Raw genomic sequence first — 16711 nt, forward strand, 5'->3', positions numbered from 1 at the left:
GGGGCCGGGGCGCGGGTCGGGGGCGCCGGGGGGCCGGCGGCGGCCCGGGCGGGACGATGAAGCGGCAGAACGTGCGCACGCTGGCGCTCATCGTGTGCACCTTCACCTACCTGCTGGTGGGCGCCGCGGTCTTCGACGCGCTGGAGTCGGAGCCCGAGCTGATCGAGCGGCAGCGGCTGGAGCTGCGGCAGCAGGAGCTGCGGGCGCGCTACAACCTCAGCCAGGGAGGCTACGAGGAGCTGGAGCGAGTCGTGCTGCGCCTCAAGCCGCATAAGGCCGGCGTGCAGTGGCGCTTCGCCGGTTCCTTCTACTTCGCCATCACCGTCATCACCACCATCGGTAACGGCTCGCCGGGCGGGGGGCGGGAATCCAGGGCTGGGCGCTGGGCTCCCGGAGTCGTCCGGGGACGACTGGGGCTAGGGGCAAGGGCTCCCCGGAGAGGGGTTGGGCGCCGAAACCCGCGCTCGCGGAAACCCGAGTTCAGTCTGGTGTGTGTGCTCCGCGGGGACGGGACTCGGGAAGGCGTCGATTCCTGGCTCCGGACCTGACTCTCCAGCCGGGCCAGCCCTAACTTGGCCCTGCCAGGTTGCAGAGGCCCCCAGGGACTCCGAAGTGTGTGAGAGGGGCAGGGACGACCGGCGGAGGCTCGGGCAGGAGGGGTGTGGCCAGACCAGGCCCTGGAACAGGGCGCTGAGTGTGAGCGGCGGGAGCGCGCCACTGCTCCCTGTCCCTGCGGATCGGCTTCCACAGCCTAGCAGGTCTACACCTGCTGGGCTCCGGGGAGGCATGAGGATGCCGGAATGCGGCACTTCGGGGCACTCGGGGCCACCCTGTAACGGCGGCTGTGAGTGTACGTGTGTCTGCGTGTTTCAGCTCCAGGAGTTTGGTTGCCACCAGTCAGTGCCTGTGATTTTCTTAGAGCGGCAGAACTGGTGTGGGAAGCCAGATCCGGCCTTGTCAGCCTTCTCTGCTGTCCCAGCAAAACAGTCACCTCACAGGAATGACCCCAGTTCTCCTTTCCAAGCCAGGGCAGATCACCATGTAGGAGGCCACACGTACACCCAGACTGTCCGACAACACAGGCATAGGCACACAGGCACACAGGTACACACAGGCACTCACAGGGTACACACAGGGCAGTCACACACAGGCATACACACACAGAGAATGCATAAGCGTCCAGGAAAGGAATCTCTAGCCAGGCCCTTGGTGGTGCTATTCAAAACTGTCCAGATGGGAGTAACACCTTACCTGTCCCCAACACCCTATGATTCCAGCCCAGCTCCAACACTACTGTGCTATATGACCTTGGGCAAGTCCCTTCCCCTGCCTGGGTCTCAGGCTCACCTCCAGACAAGGAGGGGTGGCCGAAATGATCTCAAGAGCTCCTCCCCAGCCCTGACGTGCTTGGATTCTGAGATGAAACTCACCTTCCCCCAAATCCCATTGAGATGCCTCCAGAAACAGTTTCCTCCGTCTTTACCGTTCCCTCTCCTCTCCCTAGTCCCCTTCCCTGCTTTGGTCAGGCTCCCAGGGGTTCACTGCCATTTAGTGTAGCCCATGAAGATAGTATTGTTTTCCTGAGAGTCAACAGGACCTGAGGGAGTAAAAGACAAGACTGGATGCTATTCCTGCTGTCTGTCCACTGCAGGACGCTGTTCCAAGAATCTACTGCTCCCTGGGGACCATGGGGAGCTATGCTGTGTCGTTTCTGGATTCTTCTCTTGGAAGAGGGAGGAAAGGGCCCTGGGAGTGGATACAGCCCAGCTGGGGCACCTCTGGGTCCTACTGATCCTGTGAGTTTAGGGTGGATGATTAGATTTAGGTCTGACCAAAGAGGAGCCCACCTCCTGAAAAAGACCAGCCCAGGTTTGGTCTGCAGTCTCCTCCATTCTCACACCCCACTACTACTTGCCAGGATTTCAGTAGCTGTTTAGCTGTCTGGAGAATCAGAAGAATCAGACTGACCATCCTCGGACCCTCTCTCTCCCTCTTTTCCACACATCAAGCCTTTGCGTGTGTCCCCTTTCCTTCTCAGGCCCATGGTCCCCAGCTTCATAGTAACCTCCCAACTGACCTCCCTGCCTACCACACAACAAGGCATGCTTCCCTGGACAATGCTGCCAGAAAGAAAAACTCAGCTGTCACCAAACCTATTCCCTTCTTGGAATCACTCAGCAGCTCTCCACTGTCCATGGAATCTGGTCTATGATCCTTATCTCAAATTTTGAGGATCTCTATACCTGGCTCCAACCTCTATATCTGACTTCACATCTCACTTCTTACTTACGTGATCCCTCTCAACAGTTGCCAACCTGTCTTCTGAGAATACCTTAAGTATGTCTGTCTGGCATGCTTTTTTCTCTACCCTTTTTCTTTTCTTTTCTTTTCTTTTTTCTTTTTTTGAGAGAAAGAGTCTCACTCTGTCGCACCCAGGCTGGAATGCAGTGGTATAATCATAGTTCAGCACAACCTCAAACCCCTGGGCTCAAGTAGTCCTCTCACCTTGGCCTCCCAAAGTGCTGGGATTACAGGTGTGAGCCACTGCGCCTGGCTCCACCTTCTATTTATCTTGTCCATGCTAACCTTCCAGGTCCAGCTCAAATCCCACCTCCTCCTCAAAGCCTCCCAGGCCACTGTTCTGGACAACTGCAGGTCTCACTGGCAGGATGATCTGGGTGACACATTATTGGCTGTTTTGAATGGTTATTTACATTATAGGAGAAGTGTTTTGTCTCTTTGACCACACTGTACTTAATCTCCATGTGGGCAGGACCCTGCAGTTCCTGTCTCTGTTCTCCAAGTACCAGCATAGTACCCAGAGGCTGTGAGCACACACAGAATGCTATTGATGGGTTTAAGGTGTGCAGAAATGAAAGGGCAGCATCCTTCCCTCCACCGCTGCCATTTCCCAAAGTGCTTGCAATCCTCACCAAGAGAGACGCTAAAAGCCATGAGGGGAGAGGCAAACAGAGTGCGGTTCCGGTGATTATTTATTTATAAAGTGCTGGGCAAGAGGGAAGACAACATCAGACCACCACCCTGGTTCCATGGGGGCCCCAGCCTGGCACTGCTGCCTCCCTCCACCACCTGACCTTCCTGGCTTTGTGTTGCCTTCCACTGCAGCTATGCCACCTTGCTGGAAGCTGTTCACAGGGTCTCTACTCTAAGAAAAACCTATCTGGGCCGTGATCAGATGGTTGGAAGGGGCACTAAGTTAGGCTGATTCTGGCCCCAAACCCAAGGGCAGCAGCCTGTGTTCACCGAATCCCTTTGAAAACATGAATGAATCTCATTCTGATACCAGGTGTCCCATTGGGATGGAATAATGACAGCAACTCCCATCATTTGGTACCTTAGTGATCACAACGTACTTGCATCTCATGTCACGATTCTCAGTCTTCACAACTTGGCAAAGTTGCTGGGCAGGTATTGTTAGCTCTGCTGCTTGGATGAAGGTGTGAAGGCTCAGGGAAGGGAAGCAGCTCCCCCTGTGTCACCCAGCTGGTGAGCAGCAGAGTCGGGAAGCTGGGTCTTCTGACTCCAAGCCCAGTGCTCTTTCCCTGCTGGTCTTTTGGCTGCTTCCTTTGCCTCCATATGCTATGAAGCTCAGACCCAGCCAGGCCTGACACAGCCAAGCCATGCTCAGTGATGCCAGTTCACAGGGTGCTCATGCGCAGCCCTGATTGGTTGGAGGTCGGCAGGGTCTGACTTAGTCATTCACCTGGTTAGTCACTGTCTCCACTGGCTGGAAGGATTCCTCCAGCTCCCTATCCCTGGCCTCCTAGCCAGGAAACCCTTCCTTAGCTGGTGCCCTAAGTTCACCCAACACTAATAGAAAGTCATTTCTTAGGAAGTCTTAATCTCTTTAGCTGTTGAGTCATTAAACTCCTCCAGGGCCCAAGCCTCATCTATTCATAGCCCAGAGGCTGTCAGAGCAGGAAGGGGCTTCGGAGATCAGCTGGTACCACCCCCTGCTCTCACAGATAAGGAGCCAGACAGGTGACAGAAATCACACAGTCAGAGGGTAGCAAAACCGGACCCCCAGTCCCCTACTCCTTCTACTTGTTCAGGATACTTATTCATTATTTTTATTAACAACAGCAGCAGCAACAACAATAACAATGGCAGCAACAATTTATTATTTACTCTGTGGCAGGCTCTATGCTAGACGCTTCATTTGTACCTCCTTATTTAATTATCTCACCAGCCTCTCTAGATGGGCACTATTACCCCCATTTTTCAACTGAGGAACCTGAGGCTCTGAGGGTAGATGACTTCCCCATGGTCTGAGGCCTTGGAAGCACGGCGCTTGCCCAGATTCTATTGGACCTCTCTGACTCTCCTGCCCTGGATTTTTCACAAATTCTTTCTTCATTTCAAAAGCCCATTCCACACCGGGTGCGGTGGCTCACACCTGTAATCCCAGCACTTTGGGAGGCGGAGGCGGAGGCAGACAGATCACTTGAGGCCAGGAGGTCGAGACCAGCCTGGACAATATGGCAAAACCCAGTCTCTTCTAAAAATACAAAAATTAGCTAGGCATGGTGGTTCGTGCCTGTAGTTCTAGCTACTCAGGAGGCAGAGGCATGAGAATCACTTGAACCCAGGAGGTGGAGACTGCAGTGAGCCGAGATCGTACCATTGCACTCCAGCCTAGGGCACCTAGAAGCCAAGGCTTGCCTTTTCCCCAACAAAGCCCTCCCCAGAAGCAGGGGACCTCCTGCTCCAGCACACTCCATTCAGACCTACTGCTTCCCACACCCTGGCCCCTGACCAAACCAGAGGACTTGTCACAGCTGTGCCCAGCACCCGCTATGGGCACCTGCCATGGGCTCACAGGTGCCCATTCTCCCACTGCAGGTCCTGGGAATCTTTTTGGCTCTAAGGCAACAACAAAGAGACCAGGTGATTGATACACTGATGGAGCTGGGGCAGAAAACCTTCTGTTCCACTCTTTCCCCAGCTTCCAGCCTGTGCTCAGTTGAGCACCACCTCCCGTCGCCCACTACATGGCCTGAGAACCCTTAGACTGTGAATTCAAGCAGGTGATTCATGAGGAAACCTATACTTTTTACATCTTTTCAAGAAGGAAAGTACAGATGTGACCTGCCACCCCCAAAATCCCAGAAGTCCTAAAATAAGAAAAGGAAACATTAGCAATCTTCCAAACTCCCAGAGAGGTGAGCGGCTTATCCACCCTCACACAGAGAGTTGAGAGTATGACCCTCATTAGAAGCCAGGCCTTCCAGTGCCCACACAGGCATTCTCTGCATCCTCCAGCCTGTCCCCCACACCCCACCATTTCTCTTAGCACTCAGGCCTCTGGCAGCTCATCACTCCACTGTTTGAGGCCTCTTTTGACTTTCCAAGGTGAAGGAAGGCCAGCCCAGCCTAGGAAAGTCCCGGCACCCACCTCAGTTGGCATTTCCTTCCTGCCCACAGGCTAGCCTGTGGGTGTGCTTCGACCCCACAATTTCTGCAGGGCAGCGGAGGAACATAGGCACTGACTTGGAAGCCGGAGTGCCTGGGTTCATCTCAATCCACCCTACCCCCACTCCCCTACCGCCACTAGCTGTATGTCCTTGGACACATTATCTAATCTCTTTGAGCTTATTTTGTCATTTACAATATGGGGATAACAATATCTGCCTGCCAAGATTAAATGAGATTATGAAAAGAAAGTGCCTAGTACAGAGAAGGTACTTAATAATCTGCCATTATTATTGTTATTAATACTATTGTTTGTGTATTATTACTTGCCTTACCAAGGAACTGCTTTGTCTCCCAAGGGTTACCATGACCACGGCTACCTCTGCTGCTTCCTAACAAGTGGGAACAGTGGGGTTGGGGGCCAGGAGACTGCCACACCCCTTCCCCTTATCTTTCCAATCCCACTCACCACCCCCCATCTCCCCACTCCTCAGCCATGCCTGGTGTCTCCCTAACTGTTCAGGCTCCTGCTCCTCCTAAGGGCAGAAAGCTAGCCAGGGGTTGGGTGTGGTGGCTCACACCTGTAATCCCAGCACTTTGGGAGGCTGAGGTGGGCAGACCCTGAAGAAAGTGTAACCCCAGCACTTTGGGAAGCCGAGATGGGCAGATCGCCTGAGGTCAAGAGTTTGAGACCAGCCTGGCCAACATGGTGAAACTCTACCTCTACTAAAAATACAAAAATTAGCTGGGCATGGTAGCACGCACCTGTGATCACGGCTATGCAGGAGGCTGAGGCAGAAGAATCATTTGAACCTGGGAGGCAGAAGTTGCAGTGAGCCAAGATTGTGCCACTGCACTGCAGCTTGGGCAACACAGCAAGACTCTGAGAAAGAAAGAAAGGAAAGAAATGAAAGGAAAGGAAAGGAAAGGAAAGGAAAGGAAAGGAGGAAGCAAAGAAGCAAGGAAAGAAAGAAGGAAAGACAGAAGGAAAGAAAGAAGAAAAGCAAGCAAGCTAGCCAGGGAGAGAGGTACATGGTGGTAGGAGAAACTATGGAGTGTGTTTGGCCAGAGATCTTTCTGACTCTGCCATGCCTCCTGTCTAGAGGTCCCATTTCCATGCATCACCATTAGGGGCTGGAGGCACAGAGAGAGTGGGGGTGAGAACAGGACAAAAATAGAAGACACACGCCTGGCCACAGTGGGGACAGGACAAACACAATAAGTATTTTCAAAGCAAACATAAACAAGCACAGATGAATGTAGTGCAAATCACCACTATAAACAGCTTTCAGCTGGCTGCACAAACGGTGAATCTGTGAGTTGATTTTGTAATTAAAAAAAAATGTAGAAATGATTTCCCTGCAGTCAGCCAGCAGCAAGTAGAGACCAGGCTCTAACTGAGACCACTGTGGGTCTAGGCCAAGCTCAGTGGAGACCCAGGACAGGCACTCCCTTTTTCACTCCCTCTCCATCTTGGACACAGGGAATGGATAACTGTCTGTAACAGGCCAGGCGCTGTCCACAACATTTCCTGTCACCAGAATCCCCACACTGCTCCAGGACCACAGGCGGCATCATCCTGCACAGTCAAGGAAAAGGATGCTCAGAGAGGTTCATAAATCTGTGCAGGACCCTACAAATATAAAATGACAGCAGCAGGACTTGCACCCAGGTCTGTAGGGAGTATTTCTTCATGGAGTCATGCAACCCCCACTCCCCATGGAGCCTCTGTGATTCCTTCTATGTGAACACAGCTAGCGTGGTGGATGGGTACCAGGGTCTATGCAGGGTGCTTAGTTGTGGGCTCAGTTTCAGGGTCTCTTGCCCTCAGAACTATGGATAGAGCATTTAGCCCAAAGACAGAACAGAATTTTAGCTCCAATCCTCTCAGTTCACAGTGTAGAGACTAAAATCCAGGCTGGAGAAGGGGCTTGCTAAAGGTCACGCTTACAGTTATTAACAGAGCTGGGCATAGAGCCCTGTTTCCTGACCCCTCTGCCAGCCTCTGGTCCTCAGAGAGCCACATGACAAATGTCTTTCATGGCAGCACAAAGAGCAGTCAATCGCCCAGCTGGTGCCACTGCCTCCCTGTCTGTCCACATTCTCTCGTTGTCCAGAAACTGCTCATGCTACAGCAGCTCCCAGGTGGCTCCCAGAGACCTTCCCCTCAGCTAGAGCCATCATCCCCAAGCTACTGCCATAAGTCACACCTTCACTTTCCCATTTGCTAGAGCCAACCTCAACTGCAGCCTGGAGCCACAGCTCCAGTTGTCCTGGGCTGGTGGCCTTTCTGGCTGGGCCTGACATCCCATCCTCACCTTTCACAAAAGCAAGTTCCTTACTACCCCCACTTCCTCCAGTGACACAGCAAAGATCCCGTAGTGAAGGGGCCACATGGCTGCCAGGAATGTGGGGCAGGAGGCTGCCCTTGGTGCTAGAGAGGTCTTAGACAAATTGTTTGCTGCTGCTGCTGCTGCTTCTTCATCATCATCACCATCATCATCACATCTCTCTCTCTCTCTCTCTCTCTCTCTCTCTCTCTCTGTCTTTGCTGGCTCTGTGATCATGGAAGAAGCAGATACTTCCCTAGTATACCTGAGTCATCCCATCTGTATAGAGGAGGCAATCCACAAGGAACTGAGGAGGCCAGCTCAGCAATGCACAGTTCTCTAAGTCAATACTTCTCAAACTAATCCGCAGGGAATAACCTGGTTGATCTGGTGTAAATGCAGAATCTGAATCAGCAGGTCTGGGGCAGAGCCTGAGATTCTACATTTCTAAAAAGCCCCCAGGGGACACTGATGTTGTGGATCGGATCCATGGTCCACATTTTGAATAGCAAGGATCTAAAGAACCTGGAGACCTGACATCTGGGAATAGCCATGAGGTGTGTGGACCACAGTTTTAAGAAAAGGAACTTCTGCAGCTGGAAAAGCCCTTGGGAATCTGGTGGTAAAATGTCAGAGCTGAGGTCCCAGGAGCTGTGGCCCCTTCCCTGAGGCTGGAGCAATGCTGTGTCTTGCCCCATAGGAGCCAGCTACAGGGCCTGGGTGGAGTCACGTGCTGTGGCTGGTACCATGAGGTAGAAGAAAGGGAAGTGGAGAGGGTGGATGGAAAGGGAGGGGAGAAGTGGAGAAGGGCTTGTCTCATGAGGAGGCTGGGGAGCAGGGGTGTAGACTGGGGGCTTGAACAACACACATTTTTTAAAAACTTTTATTTTGCTGGGCGTGGTTGCTCACGCCTGTGATCCCAACACTTTGGAGGCCAAGGAGGGCAGATCACTTGAGGTCAAAAGTCTGAGACCAGCCTGGCCAACATGGTGAAACCCTGTCTCTACTAAAAATACAAAAATTAGTGAAGCGTGGTGGCGCATGCCTGTAGTCCTAGCTATTCGGGGGGCTGAGACAGGAGAATCACTTGAACCCGGGAGGTGGAGTTTGCAGTGAGCCAAGAAAGCACCACTACACTCCAGCCTGGGTGACAGAGAGAGAGAGACCCTGTCTCAATCAATCAATCAATCAATCAATCAACACAAATGTTTATTTTAAGTTCAGGGATACACATGCAGGTTTGTTATACAGGTAAACCTGTGACATGGGGGTTTGTTGTGCAGATTATTTCATCACCGAGGTACTAAGCCTAGTACCCATTAGTTATTTTTCCCAAACCTCTCCCTCCTCCTACCCTCCACCCTCTAGGAGGCCCCAGGGTGTGGGGATCCAGTGTCTGTGAGAGTTGGCTTCCTGGTTTACAGATAGCCATCTTCTTACTGTGTCCTCACATCCTCACATGACAGACAGAGAAAGAGAGTGAGAGCGAGTGCTACCAGACACTCACCCTGCTGCAGGCTACAGTGTGGAATGCAGATAGTAGAACAAGACCTGTTTTCTTTGGGCCATGTGTGTATCAAACTGTAAGAGGGACATCAACAATCTGGGGGACTGTCAGAGGAGGGGAGCAGCAGGTCAAATGAGGGACACTTGGTAGGGCGGGCATGGACAGCGTGAATACCAGCTTCAAATATCTGCTGGGCTATTGTGAGGTGAAAGGGCCAATCTTGTTCTGAATGTGTCCAAGGGGTTGAACCAGCAGCAGTGGGTAAAGTTCATAGAAAGTTTTGATTTAGTTCACTGTAAAGCAGAACTTGTTAAAATTGAAGCTGACCAAAGACGAATTGAACTGCCTCAAGAGGTAGTGAGCTTCCCATTACAGGAAGTATACAAACAGACACTGGATGGACGTACTGCAAAAGCCACTTGTGTCAGCCAGGGTTCCGCCAGAGAAGCAGAACTAGTAGGAGATACATATTAAGAGATGTATTGCAAGGAATTGGCGTATAGGCTGGTAGGGACTGGCTTGGCAAATTTGAGATCCATAGGGCAGGCCATCAAGAAGGAAAGGTTAGGCTGGGTGCGGTGGCTCATGTCTGTAGTCCCAGCACTTTGGGAGTCAAAGGCGGGTGGATCACTTGAGGTTGGGAGCTCGAGACCAGTCTGGCCAACATGGTGAAACCCTGTCTCTACTAAAAACACAAAAATTAGCTGGGTGTAGAGGTGGGTGCCCATAATCCCAGCTTCTCAGGAGGCTAAGGCAGGAGAATTGCTTGAACCTGGGAGGTGGAGGTTGTAGTGAGCCAAGATTGCACCACTACATTCCAGCCTGGGTGACAGAGTGAGACTCTTGTCTCAAAAAAAAAGAAGGGCAGGCTGGAGCTCTCTTCAGTTTGTGGTAAAACTGCTGTCCACAGGCAGAATTTCTTCTTCGAGGGAGCGTCAGCTCTGCTCTTAAGGCTTTCAACTGATTGTATTAGGCCACCCAGATTATCTAGGATAATCTCCCAAACTTAAAGACAACCGATTATGGACTTTAATCACATCTACAGAATGTCTTCACAGCAATCCTAGATTGGCGTTGGATTGAACAACTAGGGGCTTTAGCCTAACCAAGATGACACATCAAAAAGACCATCACACCACCCATATATCCCACTGAGGGTCACAATGAATGGCTTTTAAGTTTCTTCCCAACCCTGAGATGCTTTGATTTCTTGATCTTCAAAGGGGCAGCATGGAGAGTTAGGGCACCCAGAGTGGGACTCAGGAGCGTCCTTGGGGCCCTCAGGCCCTCTAGGTCCCCTTCCAAATCGAATTGGCTTCAGCCTTCCTTTCAGTTCAGTTAACCAAAGATCATTTGAGATGTCCCGAGATCTCCTGTGTGCCAGGCACTATGTGAGGCATCAAGAGAACAAAAAACTCCCAGCACTTTGGGAGGCCGAGACGGGCGGATCACGAGGTCAGGAGATCGAAATCATCCTGGCTAACATGGTGAAACCCCGTCTCTACTAAAAAATATGAAAACTAGCCGGGCGTGGTGGCGGGCGCCTGTAGTCCCAGCTACTCGGGAGGCTGAGGCAGGAGAATGGCGTAAACTCGGGAGGCGGAGCTTGCAGTGAGCCAAGATCGCGCCACTGTACTCCAGGCTGGGTGACAGAGCAAGACTCCATCTCAAAAAAAAAAAAAAAAAAAAAAGAGAGAGAACAAAAAACTAAGACCTAGAGCCTTCCCCAAGGAGACTTGGGTCTAGTGGAATCCTGAAAAGCACAAGTTGCACGGTGCACATGCTAAATCCAAGTAGAGTGACCCAAAGAGGGGTCTGAGAAGGTGTCCAGGGACAGGCTTGAACGACGAGTGAGGGCTTCAGAAGGTGAAGATCAGCAGCCAGATCTTTCTGGGGTGAGCATGACACAAGCCAGGGCATGAGTGTGCCCAAGGAAAGGCACTCGTGAGCAGACCCTGGAGGGCTCTGGACTCTGGTGGGTGGACTTGAGTGGACAAGCACTGGAAGGCAGAGGATGGGCCCGATCTGTGCGCCCCTGCCTGAGTCCTGACCAGTGAATGCCCCCATGACCCCAGTTAAAGCAGTGAATGCCCTGTGATTCCAGTTGAACCCAAGGGTAATGGTGACCTGAATCCTGATTGCCTCACTTCCCGCCCACCCTGCTTACCCAGCAGCCCACAGTTAGCCCCCAGGGAGTTTTTGGCTACCCTACCCCATTTCCTTTTCTGGGCCAAAGGTCCACTCTGAAACTCACACCAAGCACAGTTTTGTTGACGGCTTGCAGGAGCACAGCAACAGCGCTGAGCTGAAGAGGATGCTGTCATCCAACACTGAGTGCATAGCTTCTGCATGGACAACCCCAGGCCCTGCTCTCAGACCCCTTTTCTCTCCCACACACCCCCCCACAAGTCCTAATTTCTGGATCCCAAGTGTACCCTCCTTGATTTCTGCTCTGGGCTCCGAGGCTTGGCATGGACTCAGTGTCCCTCATCAGGAATGCACAGGGCCTCTCCTAACCACAACTCCGATTCAGAAATAACCATCTTGGAAACATCCTGAGAGTCACATTCCAGCCCACCAGCCATAGGACCATCCGGCGCTTTCTCCAGGGAACTGAACTGTCAGGCCCCAGTGGGGCAGCCTGGGGAGATCTACACAGGCACTCAGACAGGGGCAGGCCCGCTCCTCCAGGACGAGGTCTAGGCCCCCTGCCTGTGCAGAGGAGATTCCCTGGGGCTTTGAGGGCAGACAGTTCCAGGCAGAGTGAGCCTCCGATCAGCGCAACAGATGGATCTGCCCTCGGCTGTTCCACACAGATCTTACACCCAACGTGGAGCAGCCACTCCTCAGGCAGCCTGCCTCTGTTACCAGGGTCATGAACTAAGGTTGGCATTCATCAGGAGGTTACTCTGGACTGAGCCTTTTACAGGTATTACCTCGTCCAATCCTCATGGCTGCCCTAGGAGGGAGGCATTGTTTTCTTTCTTTCTTTCTTTTTTTTTTTTTTTTTTTTGGAGGCAGGGTCTCACTGTGTCTCCCAGGCTGGAGGAGTGCAACCACCATCATGGCTCACTGCAGCCTTGACCTCCCTGACTCAAATGATCCTCCCACCTCAGCCTCCCAAGTAGCTAGAATCACAGGCATGTGCCACCACACCCAGCTAATTTTTAAATTTTAAGTAGAGACAGAGTCTTTCTATGTTGCCCAGGCTTGTCTCAAACTCCTGGGCTCAAGTGATCCTCCCATCTCGGCCTCCCAAAGTTCTGGGATTACAGGTGTGAGCCACTGCGTGTGGCGTGGAGGCAGTATTATAATCCCCATTTTACAGATGAGAACACTGAGCCTCAGGGGGTTGGGGGATGTGTCCAAAGTCATGCAGCTGGCAAATGGCAGAACAGGGATATGTTAAACACTCGGTCATCGAGTGTCTCTTCTGAGCCTCATATCAACCCCAAGGTGTAGGCATCATTATTCCTATTTTGCCAACAAAGAAATTGGACTTGAGAGATAAGGTCACTTCCTGCAATCAAGGGCCAGTGAATGTGGGAGCCAGAGTCCAGTCCAGACTTCCCAACCTTAACACTGAGCTTCTCCCCTGCCCACCCCAACCACGAGTGCCCTTGCCCCCTTGACAGTGGCAGAAAACAGGTCATTCCCATAGTAAGGATGTTAGAGATGTCACAGAGGGTTGTGTCAGCCTATGAGGGGCAAAAAGGCAGTCTCGGGGGCAGGGGCAGTTGTCACAGAATGGCTTTGGTTCCCAGCCTTTGTCCATACCATCCCCCAGATGGGAATCTGAGACTAGAATGGGAACAGAGTGACAGTTCTTAACAGTGGCCACTGAGTGGAGAGGGGGCCTTGCTGAGGGTGACTTGTGCAACTCACCTGCTCCCTGGTATGGAGATGGGGGGGTGGGGGGCAGGTCAGACGACCCTTGTGTGCTGAGTAGGGAAGTTGTCCCTATAGCAGCAGTTGCTGGAGCCAGAGTCATGAGTATGAGGACCCTGCCCACGGGAGTTAATTCATTAGGGCTGAGGTGAGCCCAGGAGGCTTCAAGTCCGAAGGACCCCCCGGCGATTGGAATCTGCAGCCTGGATGGGGATGATGGAGAAGAGAGCTTGTTGGGATCTGCATTCCATACTTGGGAGGCTGGGCCACTCACCAGCTGCTAGAATTTTCTTTCTGGCTGTCCTTGGTGTCTCAGAAACATGAAAAGGTGGCTGAGGAAGATCTTTGCTCATTCTCAAGCCAAAGCTCCCAGGGTGAGCCAGGTGACCAAGACATCAGGAGTCAGTGGGTGGCCCCAGGAGAAGGTTGTTTCCCCTGCCCCCAGAGAAGGATCAGAGAGGGCCTCAGTAGGGTTCCTGGGGTCCTGGGGACAGGCTGTGTCTTTCACTTCATGGCTTTAGTTCTCACTGCCTGCTCTCAAACAACCCCAGGGAAGGGGGTCAGACCAGGGGAGGCCCCCTCCACTGGGAACAAATCTCAGGTTGCGGCCAGGCTGAGCCAGGGTGCACCCCTCTTCAGCGTGAGTTTGAGTCATGGGTTTTCCACCGTGAGGGTCAGACAATGTAAGACCCTCCAGGGCTTCCCAGGGCTCTGGAGCAGGGGCCCTTCTTGTCCTTAGTCCACTTTCAGGAGGGGCCAGAGAGAGAAAACCTGGAACCAAACTCAGTGGCAGCCCTCCTCTTGCATGCCGTGCCCAGCTCAGTGCCCTGGAGTCCCAAGCACTCATCTGCCCAGGCTCCAAAGAGGCTGTGCTGTCTCCTGCCTGCTTCCAGGGTATGGGCCAGCGAACTCGTAGAGACAGGCATCGTGTCCTTTCTTGGAGCTGTGACTGGGCCAAGGAAAGAGAGGATCCAGCCTCCTCCACTCCTCCTCTGCTCCCACCTGGCTGTGAAACCTGGGACGAGTCATACCTGCCCCTGGCCTTGTCTGTGAGGGACTGGGCTGGTGGCATCTAAAGCCCTTCCAGTTGGGGCCATCTCTGTTGCACCTGCCCTGGCCTCCCCTCCATCCCTCCTGAGCAGCATGCTACCCAGGATTACGCTCTTGTCCCCGCTTCACCCCATGCTGTCCGAGCCCTGGAGGGACTTCCTCTGTGTCCAGTCCCAAGAATAGAGCTCTGTCGAGGACCTCCAACTCACCCCTTTCTGGAAAGAGAGCATTTTTGAGTGTGGCTGAGGTCCTGCTTATCAACACAGCGAGTCCACTGCCCCAGCCCCTGGGGCTGCTGGAATGCAGGAGCCTCCCGGCTCCCACCCGGACAGGGTCAGCTGCTCATGGCTCCCACAGTAGTCCCTGGAATGGAGTGCGGGAGGGAGCACTGGTGCTGAGGGCAGGCTGATCCCAGCCCCTGCCTTCTGACAGGGAGTGGCCAGGAGCGAGGCTGCAGACACAGCTTCGTTGCACCCCAGCCGGCCCAGGATGAGTGAACTGGCGGCCAGTCCTGCCATCCAGGCCTTGGGCTTGCTCCAAGGCTGCCAGGACCGGGAGCTGTGTTCTGCTCATGCACCAACCTTCAACATCTCACCTTGACTAGCAACCCGCTGGATCTTCTCAGGATCAAGGCTTAGCCCTGGGGCTCCCCACTGTGGTTTGATCACTCAGAATGTTTTGGGGCATGGTATGATTCCCTGCTGCAGAGCCTACACAGACATGTATTCAACCTTTGGCCAGGATGGGATGAGTTCACGGTGCTGCTGTTGGTCCGCACCTGCAGAGTAGAGGCTCAGGCAGACAGCAGATAGCATTCTAGCAATTCCTAGAGTCCTGCAGATGCTTCAGATTCTTTGAGAACCACTGATGCAGCCCAATCCTTCTCTCTTCCAGATGAGGGGATGAGACCCAAGGCAGGGTGCAGGGGAGATGGGCAGTGGCGTGGCCCCACTACACAGCAGTCCAGTGACAAAGCAGTCCTCGAACTCAGGCCCGCGACTCGCTACTCCCCTCAGGCACCCACATAGTCATTTCTCCACTCACTCGGCCTCTCTGAACATCTTCCCTGTGTCAGGCCCCATTCTAGGCCCCAGGGACTCAGCAGGGAAAAAGAGCAGCCCCTGTTCTCATGGGGCCATTTTAAAGGAAGTAGAGAGTCAACAAACTAAATTATGTTGTAAAAAATAAACAACATCATCTCAATGGTAATAAGTGCCAGCAAGACAAGAAAGCCCGGGGATGAGAGAGAGAGGGAGAGTTGCCTTCTAGGAGGGGCCTGTAGAAGGCAGAGGTTGGGGAACGGACTTCTGGGCAGGGGAAGAGCAGATGCAAAGGCTCAAGCAAGCCAGTGCTGGGTGGGTTGAGGAACAGGAGCAGTGTGGCTGTGGCACGCTGAGTCAAGTGGCGAGAAGAGGCGGAAATCTGTAAGGGCTGGACCTTGCAGGGCCATGGAGACCGTGGTCAAGAGTTTGGATTTTTGGCTGGGTACAGTGGCTCACACCTGTAATCCCAGCACTTTGAGACGCTGAGGCAGGAGGATCACCTGAGGTCAGGAGTTCGAGATCAGCCTGGCCAACATGGTGAAACCCTGTCTCTACTAAAAGAAATACAAAAAAATTAGCCAAGGGTGGGGGCATGTGCCTGTAATCCCAGCTACTCAGGAGGCTGAGGCACGAGAATCTCTTGAACCTTGGAGGAGGAGGTTGCAGTGAGCCGAGATCACGCCATTGCACTCCAGCCTGGGCAACAAGAGCAAAAATTCCATCTCAAAAATAAAAAATAAAAATAAAAGAATTTGGACTTTTAAGAATGATAGAAGTCACTGGAAGGTTCTAAGTGGATTGTGATGTGACATGACTTAAATTTTTACAAGAGCACTCTAGTTGCTCTGCAAAGATCGGACGGTGGCAGTGCAAAGCAAAAGCAGGGAGATTGCCAGGCCACAAGTCACCAGGCCACCCGCAGGTCAACCCTTCCAAAGGGAGGATGGTGGTGGACTGGAGCAGGGTGGTAGCGGTGGAAGCAGAGCTCGTGGGTGGATTGAGTTATGTTTGAGAGGCAGAGGAGACAGGACTTGCTGATGGTAGGATCCATATGTTAGAGCGAGGGCTGTAGGAGTCAGGGGAAGAGAACAATCGAGAATGGTCCTCAGTTTTTGACCTGAGCAACGAGGTGGAGGATGTGCATTTACTAGATGGAAAAGAACACCCAGAGGGTAGAGACTCAAGACTTCTGTTTCGGATACCTAGCTTAATTTTGAGATGCTCATTTCAAATCCATGAAGGCAGTTAGACAGATAAGTCTGCAGCTCCAGGGAGAAGTCAAAGCTGAGATATCAACTCAGGAGTTATCAGACAGAAATAATATTGAAAGTCATGCGCCAGATGAGATCAGCTGGGAAGGGGGTAGAGCTGGCAAGAAGAGCAGAGGGCCCAGCCCTTCCTCCAGTGCTGGGAGGTCAAGCAAGGAAAGGAGGCTGCCAGGAGACAGGAAGGAGACCTGG

At 52.8% G+C, this 16711-nt stretch overlaps 1 protein-coding gene across 1 annotated transcript in view; it reads left to right on the top strand.

Moving 5' to 3' along the window:
• Positions 1-6: 6 nt before the first annotated feature.
• KCNK3 (potassium two pore domain channel subfamily K member 3) overlaps positions 7-16711 on the top strand; it is a 40818-nt gene continuing 24113 nt past the window's right edge. The window contains exon 1 of the mRNA XM_017876892.1: positions 7-339. Within this exon, the coding sequence (XP_017732381.1) occupies positions 57-339 (283 nt within the window). The 5' untranslated portion in view covers positions 7-56. The remainder of the gene's footprint in view (positions 340-16711) is intronic.

Source organism: Rhinopithecus bieti, unplaced genomic scaffold, assembly GCF_001698545.2.
Source record: "Rhinopithecus bieti isolate Rb0 unplaced genomic scaffold, ASM169854v2 scaffold_7681, whole genome shotgun sequence".
Classification (NCBI taxonomy): Eukaryota; Metazoa; Chordata; class Mammalia; order Primates; family Cercopithecidae; genus Rhinopithecus; species Rhinopithecus bieti.